Source organism: Peromyscus californicus, unplaced genomic scaffold, assembly GCF_007827085.1.
Source record: "Peromyscus californicus insignis strain IS unplaced genomic scaffold, ASM782708v3 Scaffold_13__1_contigs__length_99412109, whole genome shotgun sequence".
Taxonomy (NCBI): Eukaryota; Metazoa; Chordata; class Mammalia; order Rodentia; family Cricetidae; genus Peromyscus; species Peromyscus californicus.
This window is the reverse complement of record NW_026294424.1, coordinates 8,227,835-8,255,036: the sequence shown is the minus strand read 5'-3', so window position 1 is coordinate 8,255,036 and position 27,202 is coordinate 8,227,835. Positions and strand designations below refer to the sequence as shown.

Below are 27,202 nucleotides of genomic sequence, written 5' to 3'. Positions count from 1 at the left end.
TCAGAAGTTCACTTTAAAAAAGTGTCTTCTTCCCCCTCCCCCCATCGCTTACTCATGTTGGCGATATAACAACAATGAAAGCCCCTTAGTAGCTGCTAATACAGAACAAATGAAGTATACTGTTAACTTCCCTTAGTGTTCTCTTCCAGCAAATGCTGATGGACTGATACTGGGTTTATTTTCTTTATTTTCAAGCTTGATCTTAGCGTTTCATATTGCTCACAGAACTGTGGGGTTCTTAACTAGGGGCTTAGGGTTGTTGAAACTAAGTCTTACTATTTTATTTCTCCTTTTAGACCACAGGATGGTAACAAGCCCGCTGAGACTAGTCAACCTCAATCTAGCACAGGGGGTTATAACCAGCCCAGCCTAGGATATGGACAGAGTAACTACAGTTATCCCCAGGTACCTGGGAGCTACCCCATGCAGCCAGTCACCGCACCTCCGTCCTATCCTCCTACCAGGTCAGTCTCTCCTTTGTGGCCCCTGAGTAATGTAAGAGAGAGATTTCTTTTCAGATTGTTGACCAGCTAGCATTGGCTTCCTTGGGTAAGATTTGTTTGTTAATAACCCTTGACCACATATACAGTTAATAGTCAGACACTATTTTCACAGAACCATTAGAAACTGTCTTCTCAAATAGTCACCATGGGCAAAGTCGGTACAAGACTTCCCTTCCTACCACCCATTGCAGTGCTGGGGAGGGAATCCAGGGTTGTTCATTGTTAAGGTACTCTTAACTCTGGACTACTCCAGCTCAAGCTCTGTTGTCCTACATATACTGTCTCAGAATAACCATCGTAGCTACAATGTCCCAGTTTGGTTTCTTTAAAATTAAGGAAAACTGCCGGGCGGTGGTGGCGCACGCCTTTAATCCCAGCACTCGGGAGGCAGAGCCAGGCGGATCTCTGTGAGTTCGAGGCCAGCCTGGGCTACCAAGTGAGTCCCAGGAAAGGCGCAAAGCTACACAGAGAAACCCTGTCTCGAAAAACCAAAAAAAAAAATTAAGGAAAACTGCAAGTTCTCTGACCTATGTTTCATTTGAAGTAAACATCAGATGAATTGACAGAGTTGTGTCTTTAAAGGTTAGTTTAATTTGCTAACCTAGTTCCTGATCTGTTTCATAGGTTAACGCATTGCATACAACTAGGAACAGAAGACAGGGTTTATAGCTAGCTCTTGGAGAGCAGGCCCTTCCTTCCCTGTTGTGTTGAACAGTTGCTCTGGCAAGTTGTATTGGTGCACAGGACTGTTGGGTTTTAACAGCTGTAGAGAGGTGTGACAGATACTTAGTTTAGTTGCACATATTTATGGTTCATTGAGAGTCTTTTTGGTTTTTCTTTTTTTCGAGACAGGGTTTCTCTGTGTAGTTTTGCGCCTTTTGCTGGAACTCACTTTGTAGATCGGGCTGGCCTTGAACTCAGAGAGATCCGCCTGCCTCTGCCTCCTGAGTGCTGGGATTAAAGTCGTGCGCCACCACTGCCCGGCTAAGTTTTATTTTTAGTAGTGTATGTAGATAGATTACCTCCTGGGTAGTTTTATAGAGAGACCTAGTACCTTTTATACAACAACCTAAGATTTCTTACTAGTCTTATCTTTATTCTTAGATTTCTAAGGATGTATGAAAGGTTAAAACTATAGCAAAGCAATTTTGAATCTGAAGGAAAAACTGGCATTTTGGGTGTGGCATACAGAGACAACACATGTTCACACTGTATTACCAAGCAGCCATGCCTCAGAAAATTAATCATCATTCACCTTATTAGACGACTGAAGTAGGACACTTGGCTAGTGTGTGAGGCTCCAGTTTGGAGCCTTGGTGCTGCAAAAAGAAAGGGAGGCACTGGAACTGAACACCTCACTCGACTCTGTCCTTATGCTCAATGTCATTTTTCACTGCATTAGTCATCTCTTAAGTGCGCATGTACATATTCTGCCCATCTGAACTCCTGGATTTGCCTTAAATATGGTTGAAAACAAACACTGTTTAAAATGCGAGCTCTAAACTGCAGCTCAGTGTACACATGGGTTGTTTTAATTTTCTCTCTTCCTCTTAAAGCTTTGTTATTATAAATACAAAAATGTTGCCTTGGCCAGATACAGTGAGACATCCCTGTAATCCAGCACTCAGTTGTGTGCAGGTGGAAGAACTGGGCTACATATAGTAAGGCCCATCTCAATGAAAGACAAAAGAAAGGAACTGTTAGGATACCCATGAATGTCTTGTATTCAGGGTCGTGGGAGAAATAAGGTGCTCCCCGCCCTTTACTGAAAACTTGTGTTTTTTCTTTCAGCTACTCCTCCTCACAGCCTACTAGTTACGATCAGAGCAGTTACTCTCAGCAGAACACCTATGGACAGCCGAGCAGCTATGGACAGCAGAGTAGCTATGGTCAACAAAGCAGCTATGGGCAGCAGCCTCCCACTAGTTACCCCCCTCAGACTGGATCCTACAGCCAGGCTCCAAGTCAATATAGCCAACAGAGCAGCAGCTACGGGCAGCAGAGTGAGTTGCTAAGAGAAAACCAAGTATGAGTGTTTGTGCTTAGAGTTTCTGAAAATGGGGAGTGCTTGTTACCACTGTTTGCTTCTAGAGTCACACTCCTGGAGTGTGAGGCATAACATCCTGGATAATAGTCTGAATGCCCCAGTAGGGATTCAGTCAAGAGGGCGGGCACTCTGCATTGAGTAGGGCTGTCATTCTTTAGGACCTGCCCTAAATCATTAAAAGTGGGAGGGTAGCTGTAAATGGCTACTATGGTTTCTGATAGCCAAATCAAAACTGTGTGCTTTTGATTTTGTATGAATCCATAAAGCAGAGTCCTTTCAGAATACTGTAGTTTGGAGGGATTGTTAAGACTTTGGGAGATGATTAGGGGTGGAACTGATTTTTACTTTCTGCTGGGGGTTGAGCCTAGGATCTTAACCTAAGTTCTACCATGGAGCCCCAGTGCTTACACTTAATTTTGAGAAGTAACTAAAACTCCAGAAGTATCTTCATTTACTGTTTAAGTTCTGCCTCAATTTTTTGCTCTTTTTTGGTTTTTGTTTTGTTTTGTGGGACAGGGTTTCTCTGTGTAACCCTGGCTGTCCTTTTTATTATTTCATCTGTGTGCTTTTTTGACTAGAATGATTAAGGCTCCTTGTTGTAACTCAGCCCTTAGCCCTAGAAAACCTGGCTCTGCTTTTGTTTCTGGAAGGTAGTGCAGAGAAACTGCTTTTGGAGACATCCTGGACACACGAACCATGGATGTATTCTTTTCAGGGCACCTTTTCCCTTTGGAAGTAGTTTATTACAGCCTTACTATACAAGGCTGTGTTAGCCTTGATGAACTAATAGTTCTTTAAGGAAACTTTCTGGTAGAAATACTTTCAGCATAGTATAGTACATACGCAGTTTCTTCCAGTTGAGAGGTTCATAATTCCAAGAGAAAGGATGTCAGGCAGTGGTGTAAATGTGGTCGTGGCTTACAGATGTGACTCTTTCCTCAGGTTCATTCCGACAGGACCACCCCAGTAGCATGGGTGTTTATGGGCAGGAGTCTGGAGGATTTTCCGGACCAGGAGAGAACCGGAGCATGAGTGGCCCTGATAACCGGGGCAGGGGAAGAGGGGGATTTGATCGTGGAGGCATGAGCAGAGGTGGGCGGGGAGGAGGACGCGGTGGAATGGGGGGTAAGAGCAAACCTTTTCTCCTTTTATCTAATTTTGCTTCATCCATAGGATTTTCAATGGGAAGAAGGGACTGAAAGACATAAGAAATTTATTCCACATTTCCATGGACAATCTGTTGAGGTCAAGCTATCTACTAAAACATGGAAATGTCATTTAAGTGGCAGTTTGCTTTTTTCCCTGCCAGTAACCTTTGTTGGGTTGGGGTGAGCAAAGAATGGCTTTGAAACTAGAGCTTTCAGTCCCCTTCATGGTGTTCAGAGGTGAGAGCCTCTTTGGGTAATAGGTTTGGGATGGAACACACACAACCTTCTAACAACCCTAGGTTTTAACTAATGAACTCTGAACGGTTGTCTTAAAATACCTGGTGTATGTACTGCAGAAAAAGGATGCAGCTGTTTTCCAGTGTTTGTACCCAGAATTGTTGAACATGATGAAGACTGGCCCTGTAACCCTTAAACCATGGCCTGAGTTGGAGCACAGAACAATCTAATAACTTTTTTACAGAGTAATGTGTATGAGTATAGCATCACTCCCTATTGGAGATTTTAAAAGTCTAAATTGGTTTGACCATTGTGATTGATGGCACGATCTGGTTTAGAAAACTGTTTAGATCAGTAACGTGACCCTACTGCCTCTGCCTCCCCTTCCCTCCCTCCCTCCCTCCATCCCTTATCCCTTTCTGGTGTCTATACTTTGATGAAGGTGAGATATGATGTTGGTGGTTAACATAATCCAGATTTAGTTATGTGTGTGTTCTGTCCCTATATGAACTAGTAAAAAAGTTATGCAGAATGTTGTAGTGAGTATAAATTTGATTGGGGCAACTGTTCAAAGAAAAGCTAGCAATTCTTTTTTATAGAAACAAACTTAAACAATTAGGTTGACCTATTCACATACTAGCAAATTTCTATGGTACTGAAAGATAGCTAATGTTTTGTTTATTCTGCATAACTTTAATAAACTCTTCAGTGAAATCTTTATTGGAAAAAAGTCATTTTATAACATGCAAATTTTTATGAATAATTTGAAAAGTAAAAATTGGTTTTCTGATTGGAGAATATTATTCCATTATAAAGGTTTCACGTCTTTATGGATGTTTTAAAATAGACATCGACACTTGAAATTACTATCATCACGTCTCAAATCACTTAGAATTCTTAGTATTTTTCAATTGCAAAAGCAGTTTGAAGTTTATTCATCTTAATACTCCAGAAGTAATGATTCTACGACTTTGTTAGACTGCTTGCTATTAGAGGGGCCCATCTTTCTGGATGAGAAGTCTCTCCTGGAGCCATAGAAGAGACCATGGCCTACCCCATAGGTTTTTAACAGACTGTGAAACAGTCTGTTGGATCCTGTGGGGACAGGACACGGGGCAGTTCCCTTTCCCTTTTTTATTGTGGTGTGGTGATGGTTTTCAGTGTCTGCTCCAGGTAAGGCGCTCAATGTTGTTAACATGCCCTTTTTCATTGCCTCAGTATTTTGATATTTTCATTGGCTGTTAAACGTGGAAACTTTTTAACATGCTTTGTCGCATTTATATGCTACAGGTTACAAAGTGAGAGCCTTGTATACACTTCAATACTTAAAAAGTACCCGTACTCAGTACTCAGCCGGCAGCATAATGAAAAGTGGGACTAGACACGGTGTCCATATGGAGAGGAAAAATATACATAGAATATTTAAAACAAAATGTATTCATTGTATAAATGGAATCCTTCTGTAACTTTGGTAACTGCATACTTGTTGTTTGGTAATGAACCAGAGGAGGTATAATACTCTAGAATTGTGTAACATTAAAGTGTAAACTTTGTGTTAAAAGAGAGAGAACATTTTATGGTGTGTACTTTTAAAAAAGAAGCAAAGCTGCATGCAACAGCTTGAAATTGTATTTTAGGTATTAAAGGTGCAATACTGGTTAAGAAAATGTCAGGTCTTCCCCCCCGGGGAGCTACCTCTATTTAATCCTAGAAAATACTGCCCCCCCCCCCAAAAAAAGCTACAACTCATATTCCCTCTCCCCTCTGTATTATAGTGTGTGTATTGCCATAGTCTTCTTAACTGGTATGTCTATAAAGTTGCACCCCCAGTCCGCTGAGCCTTGGTATTTGTTGTAAATTCTCCTTTCACAGTAACTGTTAAATCCATTAGGGCCCTGGACTGTATGGCTTTATGCTGAAGATTGGCTGGATGCGTCCTCTGATGTGTGTTATAGACATTTAATGTGGTTATCTCCTGCTCTATTAATATACTGTTGCTTGTTAGGAAGCCTAGTGCCTCATTTGGAGCTCTCTTGGGAGAGGTTGAGGGTGCACCTTTATGAACTTGGAAAGGTTTATCACAGCAATTGTCTCTGCCTTCACATTTCTACACCAAGCCCCCTGGTGTTTCAGCTGATGGGGTGGGTGTTTGGGTCTAGGGGTTTTTTCCTTCCTTAATTTGCCAAGTATTGCACTATTAATACCAGCCCCTGACATGAAAGAAACCAGCCACACTGGTGTATCCAATCAGACAAGCAAGGTTGTATATTAAGGAAATTTGAGCAAGCTGCCCTGAAGAAAGGCATAGTGACAAGATGAGAGAGATGCATTGTTTGGAGATGTGTTTAGCCAGTGCCCTTCTTCCCCACGAGCCCCCGCAAGGCTCAGAGCGGTACTGGCTTTTAAAGGGAAAGGCCTTCATTTCTTCGTTTATCCCCCCAGCAGCGCTGGAGAGCGAGGTGGCTTCAATAAGCCTGGTGGTAAGTTTTTGAGTATTACCATGGATAGTGTTTAAAAAAAAATACAGTCAGTTTTTAGAAAACTATAATTTTTACTAGTTTCATAAGTGGTTTAAAAATGATCTATACAAAAGAGACTAATGGGTACTGCCGGCATTGTCTTAGGGGTAATAAGGTTAACCTATGGTTACAAAACAAAGGGTAACTTGAAATATTGAGCAACTGCTTCTATAATATGGGGGAGAGTACAGTTTTAATTTGGTTTATGTGGAGGAAAGGTTTTGAATTTAATTTAACACTAATTTGGCACATAAAGCATTAAGAGTGTATTTGGTTAATGGTTTAGAAACAAACGAGCAAAGGAAAAAGAAAACCCTAGCAAACTTCACAAACGCTAAAGGGGCACCGCTCCATTTTAACAGTGCGGGTCATTTTGAATTAATGAGTCCCCCATCAAATGGTGGTGTAGTAGATAGCTGTGTGTGTTTGTAAGATGTGTAGCTTGCAAGACTTGCACTGATAATATCTTGTATGATCTTTCCTGGTTGGCAGGACCCATGGATGAAGGACCAGATCTTGATCTAGGTAACTTTAAATTTTTGAACTTTACCTTGTGCTGTTTTGAGTAAATGCCATAAAAGCAAGAGTTCAGCAGCCTAGTAGACTTGTCTTGGCAAAGACAGCTTGGGACTTCCTTTACAGTTGTTTTAAAGTAGCCAAAAATTTCCAACTTAATGTCCTTATAATTGGTAGTTCTCTTGCCTTTGATAATAATGTCCAGTTGGTTAAGAAGCTCCTATTATTAGATCCTGATGGGACATGCCTGGGAGGTTGAAAAAAGAGGATTAGGAGTTTGAGGGCAGCCTATCTCCAAAAGAAAGAAGCCACTATTAATACAGAGCAGTAATTCTGTTTATCTTATTTTCTCTGGAAGGCCTTCCTATAGATCCTGATGAAGACTCTGACAACAGTGCAATTTATGTGCAAGGTTTAAATGACAATGTGACTCTGGATGATCTGGCAGACTTCTTTAAGCAGTGTGGGGTTGTCAAGGTGAGTGGATAGTGATTGGGTGATCCAGCAGAAATTGAGCCCACAAGACACATTTGAAGTACTAAAACCATGCTGAGGATTGTTTATGAAGTTCTCCAACTTTTGTCGTTGTCTTGTGGTTGTCTTCTTAAAACACTGTGTGGTGCAAAGACTCTCTGTCTTTGGGCTAGGAGCTATAGCCCAGTGATGGAACACTTGCCTGGCTGGCATAATACACAAGGGCCTTAGGGCTACCAAGATAAGTAGCTTCCCCTCCTGTTAGCTGGATTTCTGTGGATGTTGAGACAAGATTTTATGTATTCCAAGATGGCCTAATCCTTCTGCCTCCACCTTCCCCAAATGCCAGGTTTACAGTCTGGCACTGCCACACCAATCTTAGCTATTTTTTGTAGATGACAAATGCTAAGCAGCTAGTGGTTCTATTACTAAGTCTGCTGGGATTTTTTTTTTTTTTTTTTTTTTTTTTTTTTTTTTTTTTGGTTTTTTCGAGACAGGGTTTCTCTGTGTAGCTTTGCGCCTTTTCCTGGAACTCACTTGGTAGTCCAGGCTGGCCTCGAACTCACAGAGATCCGCCTGGCTCTGCCTCCCGAGTGCTGGGATTAAAGGCGTGCGCCAGCACCGCCCGGCTAAGTCTGCTGGGTTTTTTGTTTGTTTAACTTAAACTTGTCTTTTTCTGTTGAGAAAAAAAGAAAAGGTAGGTTTTTCTTAGTATTTCCTGAATAGTTCATAATTTGGAGACATACTTTCAAATTATTAGTTAATGGTTCAAATGCATACACAAACACAAGAAATAAATTGTGTAATGTGTAGAGGCATTTAAACATTTATAGATTTATTTCCCAACGTAAGATTGAAGGTTTGCCAGGATGTCTGAGTTCGAGGCCAGCCTGCTATACATAGACAAACTCAGTCTTGAAATTTTTAAAGAGAGAGAGAGAGATCTTCATGAGTTTTGTTTTTTGCTTTTGTTTAAGGTAGAGTCTCACTGTGAAGCTCCAGCTGGCCTGGAACTCAGAGATCCACATGCTTCTGCCTTCCTAGTGCTTAGATTAAAGGTGTGCACCACCACACCGAATTTAGTATTTTCTAATTACTTGGCATATAACAATTGAAATCATCCTTAGACTGAATTTTATTTTCATCTTAAATGATATATTTTTAGTAATATTTTATTTCACATCTTACTAAGTGGCCAAATTCTGAGAATAATAGGGCAAGTATGGTCGGGGACAGACAGACACACACACACACACACATACACATACACACACACACACACAACAGGGTCTCCCAGTGAAACATCTCTGGCTATCCTGGAATTCACTCTGTAGACCAGGCTGGCCTTGAACTCACAGAGATCCTTCTGCCTCTGCCTCCTGAATGCTATAATTAAAGGCATGAGCCGCCATCACCTGGCCATGGTGACATATCTTTAATCCCAGCTCTCTGGAGCCAGAATCAGGCAGAGTTCTGAGTTCAAAACCAGCCTGATCTACATAGACCCTGTCTCAAAACAGCAACAGCAAAAAGATTGACTTATTATCTTATGTGTATGAGTGTTTTGTCTGTGTGTGTGCACACGTGCGCGTGTCTGGTACTCAGAGGTAAGAGGAAGGTGTTATATTCCTGGGACTGGAGTTACAGACAGTTGTGAGCTGCCGTGTGGGTGCTGCGAATTGAATTCACCACTCTAAAAGAGCAGCCAGTGCTCTAGATTGAATGCTAATCCTTGTTTGTTGGAAGTACCTTCTTCCAGCCTATATCTTGTTCATGTATTTGTGTTCCTTTGGGGGCTAGAAGTTCTTTCTAGTTTGGTTTGATTTTTGTTGTTGTTGGTTTGGTAATGTGGTAGTGGTTGTTTGTTTTGTTTTGTTGTTAGGGGTTTTTTGTTTGTTTTGTTTTTAAGACAGGGTCTCTAGAGATGGCCATGTAGACCGGGATGATTATCTTGCCTGTGTCTCCCCATAGCTAGGATTAAAGGCACATTGCTACCACACCTAGCTGGACTAGAAGTCCTTGGTTCGAATGTTGTTAGCTATCAGATCTGTTCTTGTTGGCTTCTTTTCCTTGTTCCTGTTTACAGGCCTGTTGTGGTATCTTATTGAAAGGTTTATCCATGTGCAGCTGTTTGGTTACTTGGTACAAGCTGATGGGTAAATTTGGTCGATTTGTCCTACAACTTTGTTCTGAGTCTCCATAGCCAGGAAGTCAGGTTCTTCTGCTTTTTCTTTCTTTACAGTTACTTTAAGATCCATATGTTTGTGTAATTGTGGGAGGATACATACACAACCAAAGAATGTCTCAGGAGGTCAGAGGTCAACTTGTGAGAGTCAGGTCTCTCCTTCCCCTATATGGGATCTGGGGATTGGTCCATGTGGCAGGTGTCTGGCAGACCTCTTTGCACAGTTGTCCACTCTGCAGTACAAGTTTGAACTCCATCTGTAACTAAGCTATATGCATGTATCTCTGAATGTATGTCACTGCATTGCATGCATGTAGCTGCCTCTAAAGAGGCCAGAAGGGGTTGTCAGATCTGTCGTGGAACTGGAGCTACAGGCAGTTGCAAAGTCTGGCCTTGGTGCTATAAACTGAACATAGGTCCTTTGCAAGAATACCAAATGATCTATAAGATTCTTCTCTACCTGTCTGTGCATGCACGCACATTCACCATATGCTGTAAGGATTTTCCATTGTCCTACCCACTCTGGGCAAAAGTGAAAACCCAAATTTCTGTGCCTACATTTTATGTTTGAGATGTTGACTATTAGCCAAGTGTGGTGGCATACATACACTTCTAATCCCAGCAGTCTGGAGGCAGAAGGAGGTGGATCTCTGAGACCAACCTGGTCTTTGAAGCAAGTTCCAGAACAGGCATTAGCACCTATACCCAGGTTGCACCAGTATAATAGGGCTGCAAAGATGGCTAAGTAAAGAAGAGCACTTAATGCTCTTTCAGGTGAGCCACAAACCGTGACTATTTGGGGATCTGATACCCTCTGCTGGCCTCTGAAGGCTCACACATACATACATACATACATACATACATACACACACACACACACACACACACACACACACACACACACACACACATTTTAAGTCTTAAGACTAAGCATCAAAGATGGCTCAGTAAGATGAAAATGCTTGCCACCAAGCCTCTCCGCATTATTATTATTTTATGTATGTGACCGTTTGACTTGATTTTTTTTTTTTCTTCCCTCCCCGTTTATGTTGGTTGTTTTTTTTTTTTTTTTTTTTTTTTTTTTTAGACAGAATTTCACTGTGTGGCTCTGGCTGTCCAGGGACTCCTTTTATAGACCAGGCTGGCCTTGAACTCAGATCCTCCTGCCTCTGCCTCCCTGTATGCCTAAGCCTATATAGATTGGGTATTATTCATGTGCCTGTTTGTTGTACAGTGTGATTTCTGAATTCAGACTGATAACATGTAGTACTTAGCCGAAGAACAAGTCATCTTTCCAACCCTAGAGGAAGTCAAAAGTTCATGTAGTATATTCACAGTCTCATGGTTGTCATTAAGGAAGAGTTTTTTCTTTCTGTTTTTAGAGAGCTAGGGATCAAACTCTGATCCTGTTCATGCTAGAAAAGGGCTCTTCAGTGAGCTGCATCCTTGGCCCTGACAGGGATTTTCTTTATAATAGTTACATGTCCTGTGAAGCCAAATCCTGGATTGGCTTAGGTGTCTCTTTGGGCACATAATGTGGGATTACTACACGGGAACCAAGATCAGGGTGGTTGGGCCAGGAGTAGGACGCATGCTGCTTGCTCTTGGTTCTATACTGAACACACCTGAGATAGAGCTTACCTAAATACCTATTTGTTGTAAGTGCTGAAGAATTAAATCACTCATGATTCTGATACCCTGAGGTGTAGAGTTAATATGTAGTATTAATATTTAATAGAAGTTGAATGAGTCTTACTTTCTTTGGGTCTCACTGTGTTGGTGTTGGCTGGCTTAGAAATAGATCTGCCTCTGCCTCCTGAGCACTGGGATTAAAAGTGTGGAGCACCACACTCTGCGGGACTGCCTTTTGACAGTGGGGGGCACTTAGGAACTACTGTGAACTTGTTTAAGCTCAAATGTTATAGTCACGTCCTAATTACTGTTTTATCAATAGATGAACAAGAGAACTGGGCAACCCATGATCCACATCTACCTGGATAAGGAGACAGGAAAGCCTAAAGGTGACGCCACAGTGTCCTATGAAGACCCACCAACTGCCAAGGCTGCCGTGGAGTGGTTTGATGGTAGGGTGTGCTCTCTGTCACTGAATTCTGCTCAGAACAGTTGCGTGTGTCACCTTTGAGAGAGTGTGTGCTATACTGAATACCATTAAAACACCATTCTCGAGTCTGGAAACAGAAGGCATGTACTTAACCTTTTCTGGACCACAGTATGGGAGGAAAAAGGAATTTGAGAGCTGAAACAATATGATCCACTCCAGAAAAAAGTTGTTCGCCCTGTTCCTCTTCTGCTGTTAAAGGACACAACCATTGGCCCTGGGTCAGGATATCCCTTTATTGTGTGTTTTACTGCAAAGCTCCCTTGCTCCAGCTGCAAGTATTCACCTAATATGTACAGACCCTGGGTTCAGTTTCTAGCACCATGAGAGAGACATACAGAAGGGAAAACGCCTTTGAGTGTTTGAAGGCCCACAGCTACCCCCAGTACTGACAGACAGGGCGGCTGCGTACCAGGCAAGTGCTCCAGCACTGGGTTTATCCCTAGGCCTCAGGTCTTTAAAGTTTTCATTACGTGGGCAGGCAGGTCTCAGACCTGGCAGTTCCTCTGCCATATGCTGGAATTACAGGAGTGTGCCGCATACCTTGCTTAAATAAATATCTTTAACAGCCTTTGTTCTGACCTCATGTAGTCTAGGCTGGCCTCGAACTCCATATGTAGCTATTGATGACTTTGAGCTTCCTGATCCTCCAGTCCTCCCTCTACTTCCAAATGTTGAGATTATAGGCATTGGCTACCTGGCTACCATGCCCAGTCTTCGGTAGGGCTGGGGATTGAACCCAAGCCTTTGTACATGTTAGGCAAGCCCCACCAACCGTAATACATCTCCAGTCGTGCCAGGAAAGACCCTAGAGATTATAAGAGGGCAGGTGTATGCTTTGGAGGGTGGACAAGTTCAGTAAGGTGGAATCTGTTGGAAAGTAGCTGCGTGGAGAGGGAAGAGTTGGAATGTGAGGATCACTGGTGTTCTGTTATCTTTTCCAGGAAAGGATTTTCAAGGAAGCAAACTTAAAGTTTCTCTTGCCCGAAAGAAGCCTCCAATGAACAGCATGAGGGGTGGCATGCCACCTCGTGAGGGCAGAGGAATGCCGCCACCACTTCGTGGAGGTATTCTTTGTTTTAGCTACTTTTGTGTTACTTTCAGCAGTGTTGGTTTGGGTTTTTCCAGTAATTGCTGCCCTTGGGAAACTTTAGTAGAACGGTAAAATAGGAAAGGGTGTGCAAAATTGATGCTAGACCATGAGGCAACATTGCATTGTTTGCGCAATGTGGGCTAAGAGGTTAGAGGGCATGGAAGCTCCAGGGAACCTCTGCCTGGATGTCAGTTTCATGATATGAAATGCCATAGTTGGAAGCTACATGAAATTACACAGAAAGAATAGCATTCATGGGCAGCACTCTGGGCCTGTGGAAGAGTTTCCTGTAGCAGAGTTGTCATGAAGAGGGTTATGTCATGATTGACTGTTTTGTTACAGGTCCTGGTGGCCCAGGAGGTCCTGGAGGACCCATGGGTCGAATGGGAGGCCGTGGAGGAGACAGAGGAGGCTTCCCCCCAAGGGGGCCCCGGGGCTCCCGAGGGAACCCCTCTGGAGGAGGAAATGTCCAGCACCGAGCTGGAGACTGGCAGTGTCCCAATCCGTATGTACCTCTCCCTGCAAATTAGTAGCCTGCTAGTGGTGTCGCCCATTGCCACTCTGGGGTAGGACTGTTTGGGGAGGGGTCGGATTGAGCACTCTGGTGCTTCTGGGGTGCGTTGCTGCCTGAGACTTCGTTCAGACCCTAGTGTTTTGTACCTGGAATTCCGTGATTGTATATAGTATGTCGTGTGAATCTCTCCACCTCCCTCAGTTCTGTTGGTGATTTTCTTTGTGCAGGGGCTGTGGAAACCAGAACTTCGCCTGGAGAACAGAATGCAACCAGTGTAAGGCCCCTAAGCCCGAGGGCTTCCTCCCGCCACCCTTCCCACCTCCGGGTAGGTACAGGTTTCCTGGAGCACCTCAGCTTCCTGGTGATTGAGTAGTGTCTGCTCTAGAAGGATTAGCAGATTCACCAGTGTGTCCTCAGAGCCTCAGCCTCCACTCCTCTGACTCACCTGCCACTCTTCCTGCCTTAGGTGGTGATCGTGGCCGAGGCGGTCCTGGTGGCATGCGAGGAGGAAGAGGTGGACTTATGGACCGTGGCGGTCCTGGAGGAATGTTCAGAGGTGGCCGAGGTGGAGACAGAGGTGGCTTCCGAGGTGGCCGTGGCATGGACCGTGGTGGCTTTGGCGGAGGAAGACGAGGTGGTCCTGGGGGGCCTCCTGGACCATTGATGGAACAGATGGGAGGAAGAAGAGGCGGACGTGGAGGACCTGGGAAAATGGATAAGTATGTGGTGGGGAGAGCACTGCCCTTTCCCAGCCTCTGCTGCAGTGAGTCCTGGAGCACCTGGGGGCTCGGACAGGGCTCTGTGTCCTTCCTCATTCTGTCTAACGGGGACCTTTGCCTTGCAGAGGCGAGCACCGTCAGGAACGTAGAGACCGGCCCTACTAGAGAGACCCGCAGAGCTGCATTGACGACCAGATTTATTTTTTAAACCAGAAAATGTTTTAAATTTATAATTCCATATTTATAATGTTGGCCACAACATTATGATTATTCCTTGTCTGTACTTTAGTATTTTCACCATTTGTGAAGAAACATTAAAACAAGTTAAATGGTAGTGTGCTGAGTTTTTTGTTTGTTTTTGTTTTTTTTTTTTCCTTTTAAAGATGGTTATTTTAAGACTTAACAATGGGAACCCCTTGTGAGCATGCTCAGTATCATTGTGGAGAACCAAGAGGGCCTCTAATTGTAACAATGTTCATGGTTGTGATTTTTTTTTTTTTAAATAAAATTCCAAATGTTTATAAACTGTCATCCTTCTCCACCTCTGTTTTGCAGTCTCATGTTCAGTTCTTTCCAGCCTTTACTGGGTGAGAGCAAGGATTAGGGGTGCTTTTGGAAGAGGTGAGCCACTGGAGACCTGTTCTCATCCCCTGGCTCCTCCAGAGTGAGCTGGAAGTGTTAGGCTTTACTTGTGTCATTTGCTCCCCGAATTCTGGAAGACTGAGCCAGCCATGGGGCCTTTAGTCATTCCAACCACCATGTCCTCTGCAATGCAGACAGGTCATTAGTTCCTCAGCTGCCCTCTTCCAGACTTTACTCGGGCTCCCCCACCCAGCCGACCTCCTGTCATGTTGTCTTCGTTTTTTGAGACAGGGTTTCTCTGTGTAGTCCTGGCTGTCCTGGAACTCAACTCTGTAAACCTCAAGCTTGAGATCCACCAGCCTTTGTCTCCCTAGTGCTGGGATTAAAGGCGTGTGCCACCACTGCCTGGCCTCCACCCTGTGCCTTAAACTCAGTTGGCACCCTTCTTCCAAGAGCCGCCTCTGTTTCAGTCTAACTGGTGGAAGTAGGGCTTGCTTCTGTCAACAGCAAACAACCATTAATACCCACACCAGCCTCCAGCTTCGTCTGTCCATTCCTAGACATGACAAACTGGCCATCCACAAATAAATGAGGCCAGAGCAGCTTAAGGTCACAGGTCACCCAAACTTAAAAAATTTGGTTTCCTTCCCACCATGCTTGGGGCGAATCCAAGACCTCTAATCTTGGCTGTTGCCTTATTATACACCTGCTCTTCCTCCTCCCCCCACAGACAGGGTTTCTCTGTGTAGCTTTGTGCCTTTCCTGGATCTCGCTCTGTAGATCAGGCTGGCCTCGAAAGCCAAATCAGATCACAAAGATCCGCCTGCCTCTGCCTCCGAGTGCTGGGATTAAGGGCGTGCGCCACCACCGCCCGGCCACCTGCTCTTTCTTGATCACTGCAATCAAGCTCCACAGACCGGTGCCTTCTACACAGCTGTGAGGCCTAAAGTCATGCCACCAGGCTTCTTCCAGACACCAAGTCAAGTGTCCTAACATGTTAACCCCAAATACCTGATAGGACAGGTCAGAGAATTTAGCATTCAATCAAGTGTGGTGCTACACACTGGACTGCCAGCACTCAGAAGGCTGCAACAGGATCATGAACTCCCAAATAATGAGGACCGGAGATAGGATAGGGCTCGGTGGTGAAACACATGTCTATGGGTAGAGATGGGCCTGAGCACTCAGGCAGTGTAAATCCTGAATCCATATACCAGAAGATGCCTCAGGAGGGAGGAAAGGCAGAACAGCAAACAATTTCCAGAATAGCTTTGTGGTCCCTCTATAGGCCACACAGCATAGGTCTTGACAAAAGGGTCATGTGGGAAGTGCCCCTAAGTACAATCGGGGTCCAGGGCAGCTTCCGGGCCATCCCAGTCTGCCTCACTCCTGAGGGGTACAGGGTCAACACTCAAGTGGACTGCTTTGAGCCTGCTGCTTTGTTTTGTTTTCTTGGAGGACCCAGGAAGCTGGTCAGAGTCATGTCCACAGCTAACAGCAGGAATCCTGATGGCTGGATGCTCATCTGGCAGGCCCAGTCTGAACCTTGTGAATGTTTGCCTGGCCCTGGACTGGGCTCAGCTCAGCTACAGATAGACGGGAGAGAGCTTTGCAGGAACAGACCAGTATACCAGACTCCTGGAGCTGCCAGGCACTGGGCTGGAGCCTGGCAGTGAAGGCTTTGCTCGGGGCCTCCACTGAATCACCAGACCTCTGACTACAACCAAGGCTAGCTAGGCTGCTCACTAGCACAAGAGTAGGGCCAATAAAACTGGCTATACTGTTAAGTTCAAGGCTAGCTAGCTAGACAGTACCATGAGATCCTCAAAACGTCAAAACAAAGCAAATAGGAAACCTGGTCCTGTGTCCATGCCAGGAGATGAAACATCTAGCAGGGGAGCCATTACCTCAAGACTATTGTCCCTCTAGGCAGATGGGTCGGGGCATCCCAGAACCTAACCCTCTTGCTCCTCTAGTTATTAATCTTGGATCTGTAAGAAACCCAAGGCTACACAGGGGCCCTGGGATACCTTAGTCATGGTCCTCCAGGGTTCTGGTCACATCAGTGAGGTCTGCATCACTGCTGCCATATGTGGGAATCCCAATGTTAAAGGCTACAGTGTGGGACAAGACTCAAGTCCCAGCTCAAGGAACTAGAAAAGAGTTGGTTTGTTGCTCTTCCCTTCAGAAGAGGAGTAGGCATCCCCATCATCAAGCCACACACACTGAGTTCAACTGGCCACACAAGTACAGTTTTTACAACTATGATGTAAGGATCACAGTCTTATTTTACAGATGAAGTCACTGAGGCTTAGGGAGCTTAACCATGGCACTTGAGAAACAGTTTCAAGATTGAAACATTCTAGGCTAGAGAGATGGCTCAGCCACTTAAGAGCACTGGCTGTTCTTCCAGAGGTCCTGAGTTCAATTCCCAGCAACCACATGGCAGCTCACAACCATCTATAATGAGATCTGACGCTCTCTTCTGGTGTGGAGGCATACATGCAGACAGAACACTGTATACATAATAAATAAATCTAAAAAAAAAAAAAGATTGAAACATTCCATCCTACAGGAAAGCTATTTAAACAGGAAGATAACTCAAAATAGCATCAGGAAGTCCCTGAAACAGACTAGATTCACTAGGCCTCTCCCCGCAAGTGTAAGCAGAGTCAAGCTACAAAGAAAACTCTCCAACAAACTGAGCTGAAAGGCGACTCTAGAGAGCAGACCTAGAAGAATGAGAAACCAGCTGGGCGGCGGACAGTGGCACACGACTTTGATCCCAGCACTCAGGAAGCAGAGCCAGGTGATTTCTGTGAGTTCGAGGCCAGCCTGGTCTACAGAGTGAGATCCAGGAAAAGCACCAAAACTACACAGAGAAACTTTGTCTTGGGAAAAAAAAAAAAAAAAATGAGAAACCAGCCGAGCTGCCTAGAAGAGGTTTAGATCACCTGGAAAGGACACTTGCCAACCTGTTGAGCTGCCTGTAGATTGTGCAGTGTGCTCTAGGTTTCCAGCTTTGTGAGCTGTCACTCATGCTTGGATGGACTTATTTCTGCCCCTACGAGTGACCTCTCCCCCACCCATGTTCCTATAAGTAGCCCCAATAAAAACTGAACTTTGGTGGTATCTGTACTTCAGTCTGTCGTGGGTCTGTGTGTCCAGAACCCTGAAGTACAGTGAGGAGGCTACAAGCAGGAGTCAAATTCCTGCACAGCTGCTAGCTGCACGTGTACCTCAACCCATCCTCAGTTTCTCTAGATCCACAAAACTGTCATATGGGCTGGCAGAATGACAGGTACTTGCCACCAAGCTACAATCCCCAGGACCCGACATGGGGAAAGGCAGAACAAACTCCCAAAAGTCTGCCTTGCATGCATACCTTGGCACGTACGTACGTGTATACACACACACACACACACACACACACACACACACACGCACACATGCACACACACACACATGCACACACACACACACACACACACACACACAGATGTAATAAAAAGTATCTCTGTATCTATTATTGCTGGGTAGCATGGCTCATTACAGCTTGTTCCAGGCCGGGTCATTTCTCAATATCCATATCCAATTCCCCCACCTCCAGTCCCTCACTCCCTGCTGGGTGGTTTTTTAGCAGTTCTTCCCCGCACAGTGCTCAGCCCCAAACCTGGGATTTCTCCCTCATCTGTCCTGACACACTCAACTCATCAAGATATATCATCAGTTCTCAACAAGCAGCCAAAATCCAGCACCCCCTCACCACTCCCACCTAAACCACCTGACTTCCTCTGAGGCTCTCTGCCCCCTCCCTGCCCACCACAGCAGCTACAGGGCTGGTATGACTACGGAGTCAGCCTCCCCTGCTCCAAATTCCTCCTTAGAGGGGCCCAGGCTACAGAGCAATACTCTGCCTCAAAATAAATTAAAATGTAATAATAAGGGCCAGGCATGGTGGAGCATGTCTTTAATCTCAGCACTCAGGAGGCAGAGGCAGGCGGATCTCTGTGAGTTCGAGGCCAGCCTGGTCCACAGAACAAGTTCCAGGACAGCCAGGACTACACAGAAAAAGCCTGTCTCAAAAAACATATATTTGAAATTTTGTTATGTTTTTGAGATAGGGTCTCATTGTGTAGCCTTGGCTGACCTGGAACTCCCCATGTAGACCAGGCTGGCCTCAAAATCATAGAGATTCTCCTGTCTGTCTCCTGAGTGCTGGGATTAAAGGTGTGTGCCACCACTTTCCATCAATAATAATTCAATAATAATAAATAAACCCCTCCATAGCGTCCATGTCCTTTGAAAAGCATGGTCCACAAGGCCCTGTATGACCTGCCCTAATGTCTCTACTAATCCAGCCTTGCAAACCTGTCCACTGTTCTTTCTTCACTTCTTCCTTCCCTTCTTTTGTGAGACAGGCTCCCTCAGTGTGAAAAACTCTCCCTCTAGAGATATCTCCCAGCTTCCTCCCTTACCTCCTTCCTTGATCCGAGTGAAAATTTCAGTCTTTGCACACACCCACATGTTCCAGACTCTCCCCTCAGTAACTCATTCCTCTCTCAAACCATGGGCTGCTTTTCTGACAACTGCAAGCACAGAGCTGCCTTTGGGGTGAGACTTGGCTCACAGTAGGTGTTCAACACGTGCCTCTGATCCTTGAGAGTGCAACAAGTCAGATCAAGGTCCTACTCCCTCAGCTGCTCCCCTGGAGAGGCCCTTCCTAGAGGTGATTCCCCAGTCTTCAGGTCTAGGTCTAGGGCACACAGTGGGAGCTTTATGAGAGTTCTGGACCTTCAATTGGCTGGCCGGTGCCCAGTCCATCGGGCGACAGCAGGGGGCAGGATTCCCCAGATCTTCCGCGCTCAGGCGTGGAGTTGCCCCTGCCACGCCCCCTCCTTTATTCTATCCGGCAGCCACCTGCCTATCCCTGGGCCCCAATGTCCCTGGGCCATCCTGGAGGAAGGGCATAGGGTTATCGGGCCTGCCGAGGTCCACCAGGGACGGAGGTGACTCTGCAGTCCCCGGCCCCTATCGCTTCCGGGAAGGCCACTGTCGCGGAGGGAGGACAACTAAAAGAGTCCGAACCCCTCCTCGGGAGACCCAGGACGGTGGAGGCGGTCTAGGCGCCGAGTCAAAGGTCCGGAGGGCGTCTTCGGCCGCCTCGGGGCCTAAGGGACGAGAGAGACACGGCCCCTTTAAGAGCGCGGCCCCGCCCCTTCCTGGCCGGATCCGAATTCCAGGGGGGCGGGGCGGAGCCGGCGCCGGGATGCAGCGAGCTCGGGCGGCGCCTGTGTGCGGCGGCGCGGCCCGGCTCCGGCCCCGCCGGGGCGGTGCTCCCCGGGGCGGCGGGGTGAGCCAGGTGAGCGCGGGGACCCCCAGGGCCCCTGTCCAGGGTGCCCGGAGGTGGGCCGGGCGGGGCCTCCGCTCCCCAGGGCTGTGTGACCTTGACCGGCCACGCACCCTCTCTGGACCAGGCCGCGAGCACTGCGGAGGCTGGCGGGGGCTCTTCGGAGTCCCGGCCTGTGGAGCGCCGGCCGGGGGTTGCTTCTCCCAGAAGGCGGGGCCTGCCTGGGCGACCCGATCCCTCCGCCCGTTGCTCCGCGACCTTCTGCGAGCGCCTGCCCCTCCTGCGCCTCAGTCTCCTCATCTGTAGAATGGAGACACGGTCGCCGCGTTCCGGTGGCGCGGCCCTTAGCGGAGGGGTGAGGGAAAGGCGGGGACTGGTGGGGGCTATGGGCTGAGCCGTGCAAACAGCCCCTCTGGGGTCCTGGGCGAGGCTCCTCGCCTGTCCCTCCCTGCCCACACGTCTTCATGTCTGTAAGTGGCATTTCTTCCCCGCGGGTGCCAGCCTGCCCCCAGCCACCGACCCCTCCCGAGCCAGACAGCTCACAAACACTAGGATGGTGTAAATTTTATTGAGTCCTTCGAAGCAGGTCATGGCACTGTACCCACTTCACAGTGAGGACGGTGAGGTATGGCGTTTGCTCGTGGCCTGCACCTAAGCTTAGCATTTGCCCCGAGTGGCCGGCTGGTAGAGGTAGACCATTCGGAGCCCTCGCGGGTCTCCATAGCAATGGCAGTCCTGACCTGTGTTCCCTGCCTACAGTGACTCCCCTGGCCCTGGGCATGGCGGACCCAGTGGCGGGCATCGCGGGCTCTGCGGCCAAGAGTGTGCGGCCATTCCGATCCAGTGAGGCCTACGTGGAAGCCATGAAGGAAGACCTGGCCGATTGGCTCAATGCCTTGTACGGTCTAGGTCTACCCGGCAGCGGTGATGGCTTCCTCACAGGCCTGGCCACAGGCACAACCCTGTGCCAGCATGCCAACGCTGTCACCGAGGCTGCCCGGGCTCTGGCTGCTGCCCGCCCAACCCGAGGTGTGGCTTTCCAGGCACACAGTGTGGCGCCTGGCTCCTTCATGGCCCGAGACAACGTGGCCACTTTCATCGGCTGGTGCCGGGCGGAGCTGGGTGTGCCCGAAGTCCTCATGTTTGAGACGGAGGACCTGGTCCTGCGGAAGAATGAGAAGAGTGTCGTGTTGTGCCTGCTGGAGGTGGCCCGGCGTGGGGCGCGCCTGGGCCTGCTTGCCCCGAAGCTGGTACAGTTTGAGCAGGAAATTGAGCGGGAGCTTCGGGCTACCCCTCAGGTATCCAGCGCCCCTGCTGCTGAAGAGGATGCCACGGAAATGGTCACTGCATCGGGGGCTCCCACCCGCACACCCCGAATGACGCTCAATGACCTTCGGAACCTCGACGAGCTGGTGAGTCTTCTGATGGACACATTGGGCGGCCCCTGCCCAGTCTCCCCACCTGGGGACCAGATGGCAGAGCTAATGCCCACCGATCCCTGAGCCTTGGGGGCCCACCCTCTGCGGCCTGCCCCACAGAAAGGGTGGTACATATGTTCACTGTCAGGTGTATGTCTGGTCACAAAGAAATGGCTAAGCCCAGAGAGGCAGAGGTGCTAAGTGAGGCCACACAGCCCAGCTAGGTCTGAGGCAGATAAAACCTCAGCCTCTGGCATGAGCTCCTCTTTTTTGTGTAAAATGAGCATCAACACAGCTCAGTGCATTGCTTCATGTGGAGTACTGTGACGTAGGCACCTTTTGGTACATGGGTGCTAGACAGACAACACTGGCAACCTCAGACCCTCAGGCTGAGTGCTTGCTGCCCCTGGCCTAGGCTGTATACAGTGAGTGTCTGGGGAGACCTCGCCCTGGTGCCCCATTACTGCTGCTGCTGCTGGGAACAGGAAGTGCTGTTGGGACCATCGGAGGTACAGGCTTCCAGCTCCCTCCTCCTGTCCCAAGACCTAGGTGTCCCAGCCACCCCCGCAGCTGGACTGAGAGTTTCTTTCTTATCAGGAGCTTAGGACTATGATGTGCCTGCCTAAGACCCAGGCGCTGGATGGCTGTGGGCAGAATGGATACCCTGTCCACACCCACCCCTGCCTGGGCCTGGGGCAGCCAAGGCCCCACCTGCTCCTTCCCTCTGGTGTCACTGTGGGTAGGGAGGAGGGTAGGCTTCCCATATCGCCAGCCTGTCATCCATTGCCTCTGTTGACATGTGTGCGGCTGTGTGCTTGCCAGACCTTTGTGCCTGTTGGGGTGTGTGCGTCCCACATGGCACCCTCTGGTTGGGATGCTCGGATGGGAGCATGGGACTCCTGCAGTCATCCTGCCCTGGCTGTGGATGGCTCCAGGGCTGTCATGGGCTTAAGGCTCTTCGGGGTGTTTCTTCCCGGGGACAGCCCCTGGCCCGATCACAGCCCTGTCCTCTCATTCCGGTTGGCTTCCAGAACTCTCAATAGTTCTCAGAGCCCATGCAGTATGCTGGCAAAAGGTCCTGTGTGGGAGGGAGTAGGCACTTCCTCCTGCCCAGCAGCTGCTGACTTAAACCCCAGGAGGACTTGACCCTTGACCTTCAGCCTCTTCTCTGCCCTCAGGTAAGGGAGATCCTGGGCCGTTGCACCTGCCCGGACCAGTTCCCCATGATCAAAGTCTCGGAGGGCAAGTACCGAGTGGGAGACTCGAGCTTGCTTATCTTTGTAAGGGTAAGTGGAGAGGAAAGGGCGAGTCCCGCTGATCGGGGGCTGTCCGGGAGGCCCACGGTGACCTGCCCTCTGACCTGCAGGTGCTGAGGAGCCACGTGATGGTGCGCGTGGGTGGCGGTTGGGATACGCTGGAGCACTACCTAGACAAGCATGACCCTTGCCGCTGCTCCTCGACGGGTAGGTGCCTGGTGGGGGTACGGGCTCCTGGCGGGGCGGGCTGTCTCCGAGGCCCCGGCCCTCACTTGGCTCGTCCATGCCCACAGCGCACCGTCTGCCCCCGCAGAGGGCAGGGACTTTCTCCCCGCAGAGGGGATCACCCACTCCTAGTCCTCGCCCTGGTAGCCCCGTCCCTGGGAGTGAGCGCCGGGGCTCCCGGCCAGAAGTGACCCCCGTCAGCCTGCGAAGCACAAAGGAGGGGCCCGAGGTCCCGCTCAGGTGAGAAGCTGGAGGAGCGGAGGAGCTGCCAGGGCTGGTGGGGGAGGGGCGTCCGCTCGGGCGCGGTGACTCACACCCTGGGAAAAGTTCCCGTGCGTGGGGGCGGGCCTGCCTCTCCATCTCCATGGTAACGCAGACAAACCAACAACACAGCTGGGGCGGGCTCCAGGCGGTGGCCGGTCCAACCCAGGCTTCGGAAACCTGGGGCGGGAAGTCGCGGCCTCAGCCAGGACGCTCACTTGTCCCTGGAAGTCCCCTGGCAGAGCCCAAGCCTCACCAGCTCGCTCCACCCGCGCCAGTGATACACATCTCTCTCGCTCCCCGCCTCAGGCCCCGAGATCAGCTGCCCCCCCTCCCCCGCTCCCGCCGCTACTCCGGGGACAGTGACTCCTCAGCCTCCTCGGCCCAGAGTGGCCCCCTGGGTGCCCGCAGCGACGACACGGCCACTGCCTCCCGGAGGGAGCGGCCCAGCCACCGGTTGACCTCGGGTGTCCCGGCCTCCCCGAGACGGCCGCCCACCCCTCGCAGCCAGTCTCGAGACCGGCTGGACCGGGGACGGCCCCGCATGGCCCCGGGCGGCCGAGGCTCTCAGCTGTCGGCCTCCAGCCCCGGGCGTCGCGCCCGCAGCCAGAGCCGCGAGGAACAGGCGGTCCTGATGGTGCGCAGGGACCAAGACGGGCAGCACTCGTGGGTAGCCCGGGGCAGGGGTGGCGGGGGGTCGGGGGGTTCTGGAAGGAGCACCCCGCAGACACCGCGTGCCCGCAGCCCTGCGGCGCCCCGCCCTCCCCGGGGCCCCAGCCCAAGCCCAGAACTGGCTGCCACACCCGCCAGCGTTTTCCGCACGCCACTGCAGCTTGACCCGAAGCAGGAGCAGCAGCTGATCCGGCGACTGGAAGAGGAATTCTTGGCCAATGCCCGAGCCTTGGAGGCTGCTGCCAGCCATACCCCTATGGGACCTGCCCCTGACCCCCCAGCTCCGGACTCTGCTTACTGTTCGTCCAGCTCCTCATCTTCATCACTCAGTGTCCTGGGTGGCAAGTGTGGCCAACCGGGGGAGTCAGGCCGCACAGTCAATGGGCTGCCCACGCCCCGCAGCCAAGCTCTGTCCAGTTCTTCTGATGAAGGCAGCCCCTGCCTTGCTGTAGGGCGGGCACTGGATGCAACCAGGAGCTCTCTAACTGGCCCAGAACCCTCGCTGACCTTGGCAAGGGGGCGGACGGACACACAGCCAGACCGTAAACCCTCACGCATTCCCACACCTCGGGGACCCCGCCGCCCATCAGGACCCATGGAGCTCGGGGCTTGGAATGCCCTACAGTCGGTCACCCCAAGGACCCAACCAGATTCTTGAATGTGATGGACCGGCGCAACTGCACCCACACCCCATTCCATTTTCTTTGTGGCCTTAACCTACCCTCTGCATCAGGGACCCCCCCCCTCCACCTCTTGAGCACCAGACCTCATGGGACCAGACCCCACGGGACCACATGGCACAATGGGACACCTGTTGTACATTCCGGTTTCGGGGATGAGCGTTGCTATTTAATTACTAATATTATTGAATGCCTTAGAGGAGACCGGGCTACCCCGGTGTCCTGAGGACCTGTGGTCCAGTAAACAGAACCTCTGACAGTAAAGTACTGCTCCAGCTCCTGTTTTTTGGGGACTGAGCCTTCGTTATATGTTGGGATTCTAGAGTTAACTGCCTGGAGGCCAAGCCTCAATGTCCTGACCTGCCTATTCCAGAACAAGAAACCCTTAAATTGTGCGTTTAAGTTGTTTTTTATTACCTGGTAAGGCATGACTTAAAAAATGTCTCCAGTAACCAGTCCAGCACTGGAGAGGCAGAGGCAGGTGGATCTTTGTAGTTCAATGCCAGCCAAGCCTATATAAGTGAGACCCTGTCTCAAAAACAAAAGATGTTTCCAGTAAAGCGCCAGGAGCTGTATGAATGCTTCCAATCCCGTACATATTCAGGTCCTTTCCATCTGTGATTGTGACCCAATAAGGTCTCAGATAAAACTGAACTTGTCCAATGATTGGGAGTTGGCTGGGTCCAATCAAGTTCAAAGAAAAGCCAGTCGGCCAGGAGACTGGGTGGGAGCCTGCTTTTAGATTTCCTTGTCCATTTTGGTCACATGAGACTGCAGCGCGCTGGATGCAGCGCCCCCTGCAGGCGCAGGGCCGGATGCGCAGGACGTGTACGCACCAGAGCACAACGCAGAAGCTCTCGGAAGAGACGCAGCACGTGCCAATTGTATTTGGCTGAGCACTCGAGGTAGCCGCAGCGCCAGCCCCTGCGTACTAGGGTGGCCAGTGCACGACGAGGTCCGAAGCGCAGCCGCTGACGGTCCCGCTTGTTGCCTACCACGAGGATGGGTGCCTCTGGCGCGCCCGCCGGCCTGGAGGCCCGATGGATATGAGAGACGCAGTGCTGGAGACTCCGTGGCCAGAGGAACCCTCCCCATGCGTACAAATACAGGCGGCCCCCGCCTACTGCCAGAGACCCTCGGTTGTACCAAAGACCTCATATAGCAGGAGACCTTCTCGTGGGCACCAAGTGTGATCCAGAAGCACCCAGACCAGAACTACCCACTCCCCTAGGCAGACCTCCACCTCCAGCCAAGCCCTCACCTGTTTTCCGCTATGCGCTGCCTCAGGGCTTTCACATAATCGAAACTGTCCGGGCTGCAGATGTCGTAGACCAGCACAAAGGCGTCTGTGTCCTGCAAGCTCCAGTCTTTAGGGTCTGGCCACTCCTGGGGGTAAAGGCTGAGGTTTACAGTTGACCCTCCTACTCCAAAACACCATGGTTCATCCTCAGTCCATATCACCTCCCAAAACTCTGTACACACCCTCCCTCAGGCCAGATTTCCCGGCTGTGCCTGGATCTTGTCAGGCCCTAAATCTCCTAGGTCCTGGGCCTCCCGGCAGACTACTACCCTCCCTCCCTATACTACTACTGCTGCCTCTCACTGTCAGGTGCGACCCCCGAACCTGCCTTCCTCCAGCCAGCGGATGGTGACTGACTGCCGGTGCAGCTGGACAGGTGAAGCCTCTGGCCTAAGCACCTGCTTTCCCCTTGCAGTATTCTTACGGCTTCTTTTACCCATTTAGCCTTCCAGGTGCTTCTCAAAGGCCAGGCCCTCTGGGAAGCCCTCAAAGGCATCCAGCGCCGAAGACTAGAGGTCTGTCTGGGACTTTGCACAACTCACTGAGGTTTTGATGCAGGGCACAGGAATGGGGGAGCAGTGGTCCCCTCTAGAAAAGATACTCCTGTGTCTGGCCCAGTCTATCGCAGTGGCTTAGCTCAGGCAGTGCTGTGCCAGATGCCGATCCAGACACCAGCACTCACGGGGACAAGAAACAGCCACGGGTGCCTCTAGGCTGGCGCAGGAGGCTCTCATGCAGTGCACCAAGACACACTCTTCCCTTAATCCCCTAACATGCTCGGGCGCCCTGGGTCAGTCCACGTGGACACGCACGTGGGCACCAAGCGCACGAACACACACACACACACACACACACACACACACACACACACACACACACACCTGGCCACCTACAAACCGCTACCTCGAGACTTCTGGGGCTCGAGCCGGGGCTAGCGACGTCCCCATCGCGGATACTCAGGTCGTAGACAGCGCCGTCGAGCAGCACGGCGGGCCGGTAGAGGCGGGGACCGTCTGTGGGCCGGTGGCGCTCGGGATAGTCACCGAACAGGAACTGGCGGATGATGGCAGTCTTGCCCACTCCCGGAGCACCCAGAACAGCCACACGCAGGCTGCCGCCCATGGCTGGCCCGCGCCCCCGCGCCCGGCGCCGGGGAGCTTCATGAGCCGGCACCGCGCCGTGCGCGCTCTGCCCGGGACACCCGCGTCGCGCCGCCTGCAGCACCTGGGCAGCAAGAGGCCAGGCCCGAGGGCCGAGCGGGCGGGCGGCAGCGGACGAACCCGCAGCTCGGCAGGGAGAGCGCACCCGGCGCGGCGCAGACCCGCCCCCGCCCGCAGCTCGGTCCTCTCTCCGCTCCGCCGGGCGCCGGGAGCCGCCGCCCCAG

General features: G+C 50.0%; 3 protein-coding genes across 6 annotated transcripts in view; 2 read left to right on the top strand and 1 right to left on the bottom strand.

The window, feature by feature from the left end:
- Positions 1–14,605, top strand: part of Ewsr1 (EWS RNA binding protein 1) — a 28,077-nt gene extending 13,472 nt beyond the window's left edge. For 3 of the 4 annotated variants that reach the window (XM_052736392.1, XM_052736391.1, XM_052736390.1), the window contains 12 exons: positions 297–464; positions 2,295–2,506; positions 3,493–3,673; positions 6,378–6,415; positions 6,947–6,979; positions 7,329–7,447; positions 11,584–11,713; positions 12,693–12,815; positions 13,184–13,346; positions 13,583–13,680; positions 13,822–14,074; positions 14,200–14,605. In XM_052736392.1, coding sequence (XP_052592352.1) covers positions 297–464; positions 2,295–2,506; positions 3,493–3,673; positions 6,378–6,415; positions 6,947–6,979; positions 7,329–7,447; positions 11,584–11,713; positions 12,693–12,815; positions 13,184–13,346; positions 13,583–13,680; positions 13,822–14,074; positions 14,200–14,239 — 1,558 coding nt within the window. In that variant the 3' untranslated portion in view covers positions 14,240–14,605. Of the gene's footprint in view, positions 1–296; positions 465–2,294; positions 2,507–3,492; positions 3,674–5,224; positions 5,663–6,377; positions 6,416–6,946; positions 6,980–7,328; positions 7,448–11,583; positions 11,714–12,692; positions 12,816–13,183; positions 13,347–13,582; positions 13,681–13,821; positions 14,075–14,199 lie in introns of those variants that run through there. The other variant, XM_052736393.1, reaches the window with a different exon arrangement.
- A 5,291-nt stretch (positions 14,606–19,896) lies between these two features.
- Positions 19,897–24,913, top strand: Gas2l1 (growth arrest specific 2 like 1). The gene is made up of 6 exons (XM_052736388.1): positions 19,897–20,018; positions 20,766–21,418; positions 22,603–22,710; positions 22,791–22,887; positions 22,974–23,145; positions 23,476–24,913. Exons 2-6 carry the CDS (start codon positions 20,786–20,788, stop codon positions 24,494–24,496), a joined length of 2,031 nt encoding a protein of 676 aa, XP_052592348.1. The 5' UTR covers positions 19,897–20,018; positions 20,766–20,785; the 3' UTR covers positions 24,497–24,913.
- Positions 24,909–27,125, bottom strand: Rasl10a (RAS like family 10 member A). The gene is made up of 3 exons (XM_052736389.1): positions 26,722–27,125; positions 25,780–25,904; positions 24,909–25,547 (listed from the first exon to the last, which is right to left on the bottom strand). Exons 1-3 carry the CDS (start codon positions 26,938–26,940, stop codon positions 25,280–25,282), a joined length of 612 nt encoding a protein of 203 aa, XP_052592349.1. The 5' UTR covers positions 26,941–27,125; the 3' UTR covers positions 24,909–25,279.
- Between the last annotated feature and the right edge of the window lie 77 nt (positions 27,126–27,202).

Bases quoted from the DNA above. Each gene is read 5' to 3' on its own strand.
- Rasl10a (XM_052736389.1), bottom strand. From the start codon at position 26,940: ATGGGCGGCAGCCTGCGTGTGGCTGTTCTGGGTGCTCCGGGAGTGGGC. The intron at 25,905-26,721 runs GTAGCGGTTTGT...CTTTACCCCCAG, and splicing joins CGAGCCCCAGAAGTCTCGAG to GAGTGGCCAGACCCTAAAGA. The intron at 25,548-25,779 runs GTGAGGGCTTGG...TCGGGCCTCCAG, and splicing joins CAGCGCATAGCGGAAAACAG to GCCGGCGGGCGCGCCAGAGG.
- Gas2l1 (XM_052736388.1), top strand. From the start codon at position 20,786: ATGGCGGACCCAGTGGCGGGCATCGCGGGCTCTGCGGCCAAGAGTGTG. The intron at 21,419-22,602 runs GTGAGTCTTCTG...CTCTGCCCTCAG, and splicing joins TTCGGAACCTCGACGAGCTG to GTAAGGGAGATCCTGGGCCG. The intron at 22,888-22,973 runs GTAGGTGCCTGG...CCATGCCCACAG, and splicing joins TTGCCGCTGCTCCTCGACGG to CGCACCGTCTGCCCCCGCAG.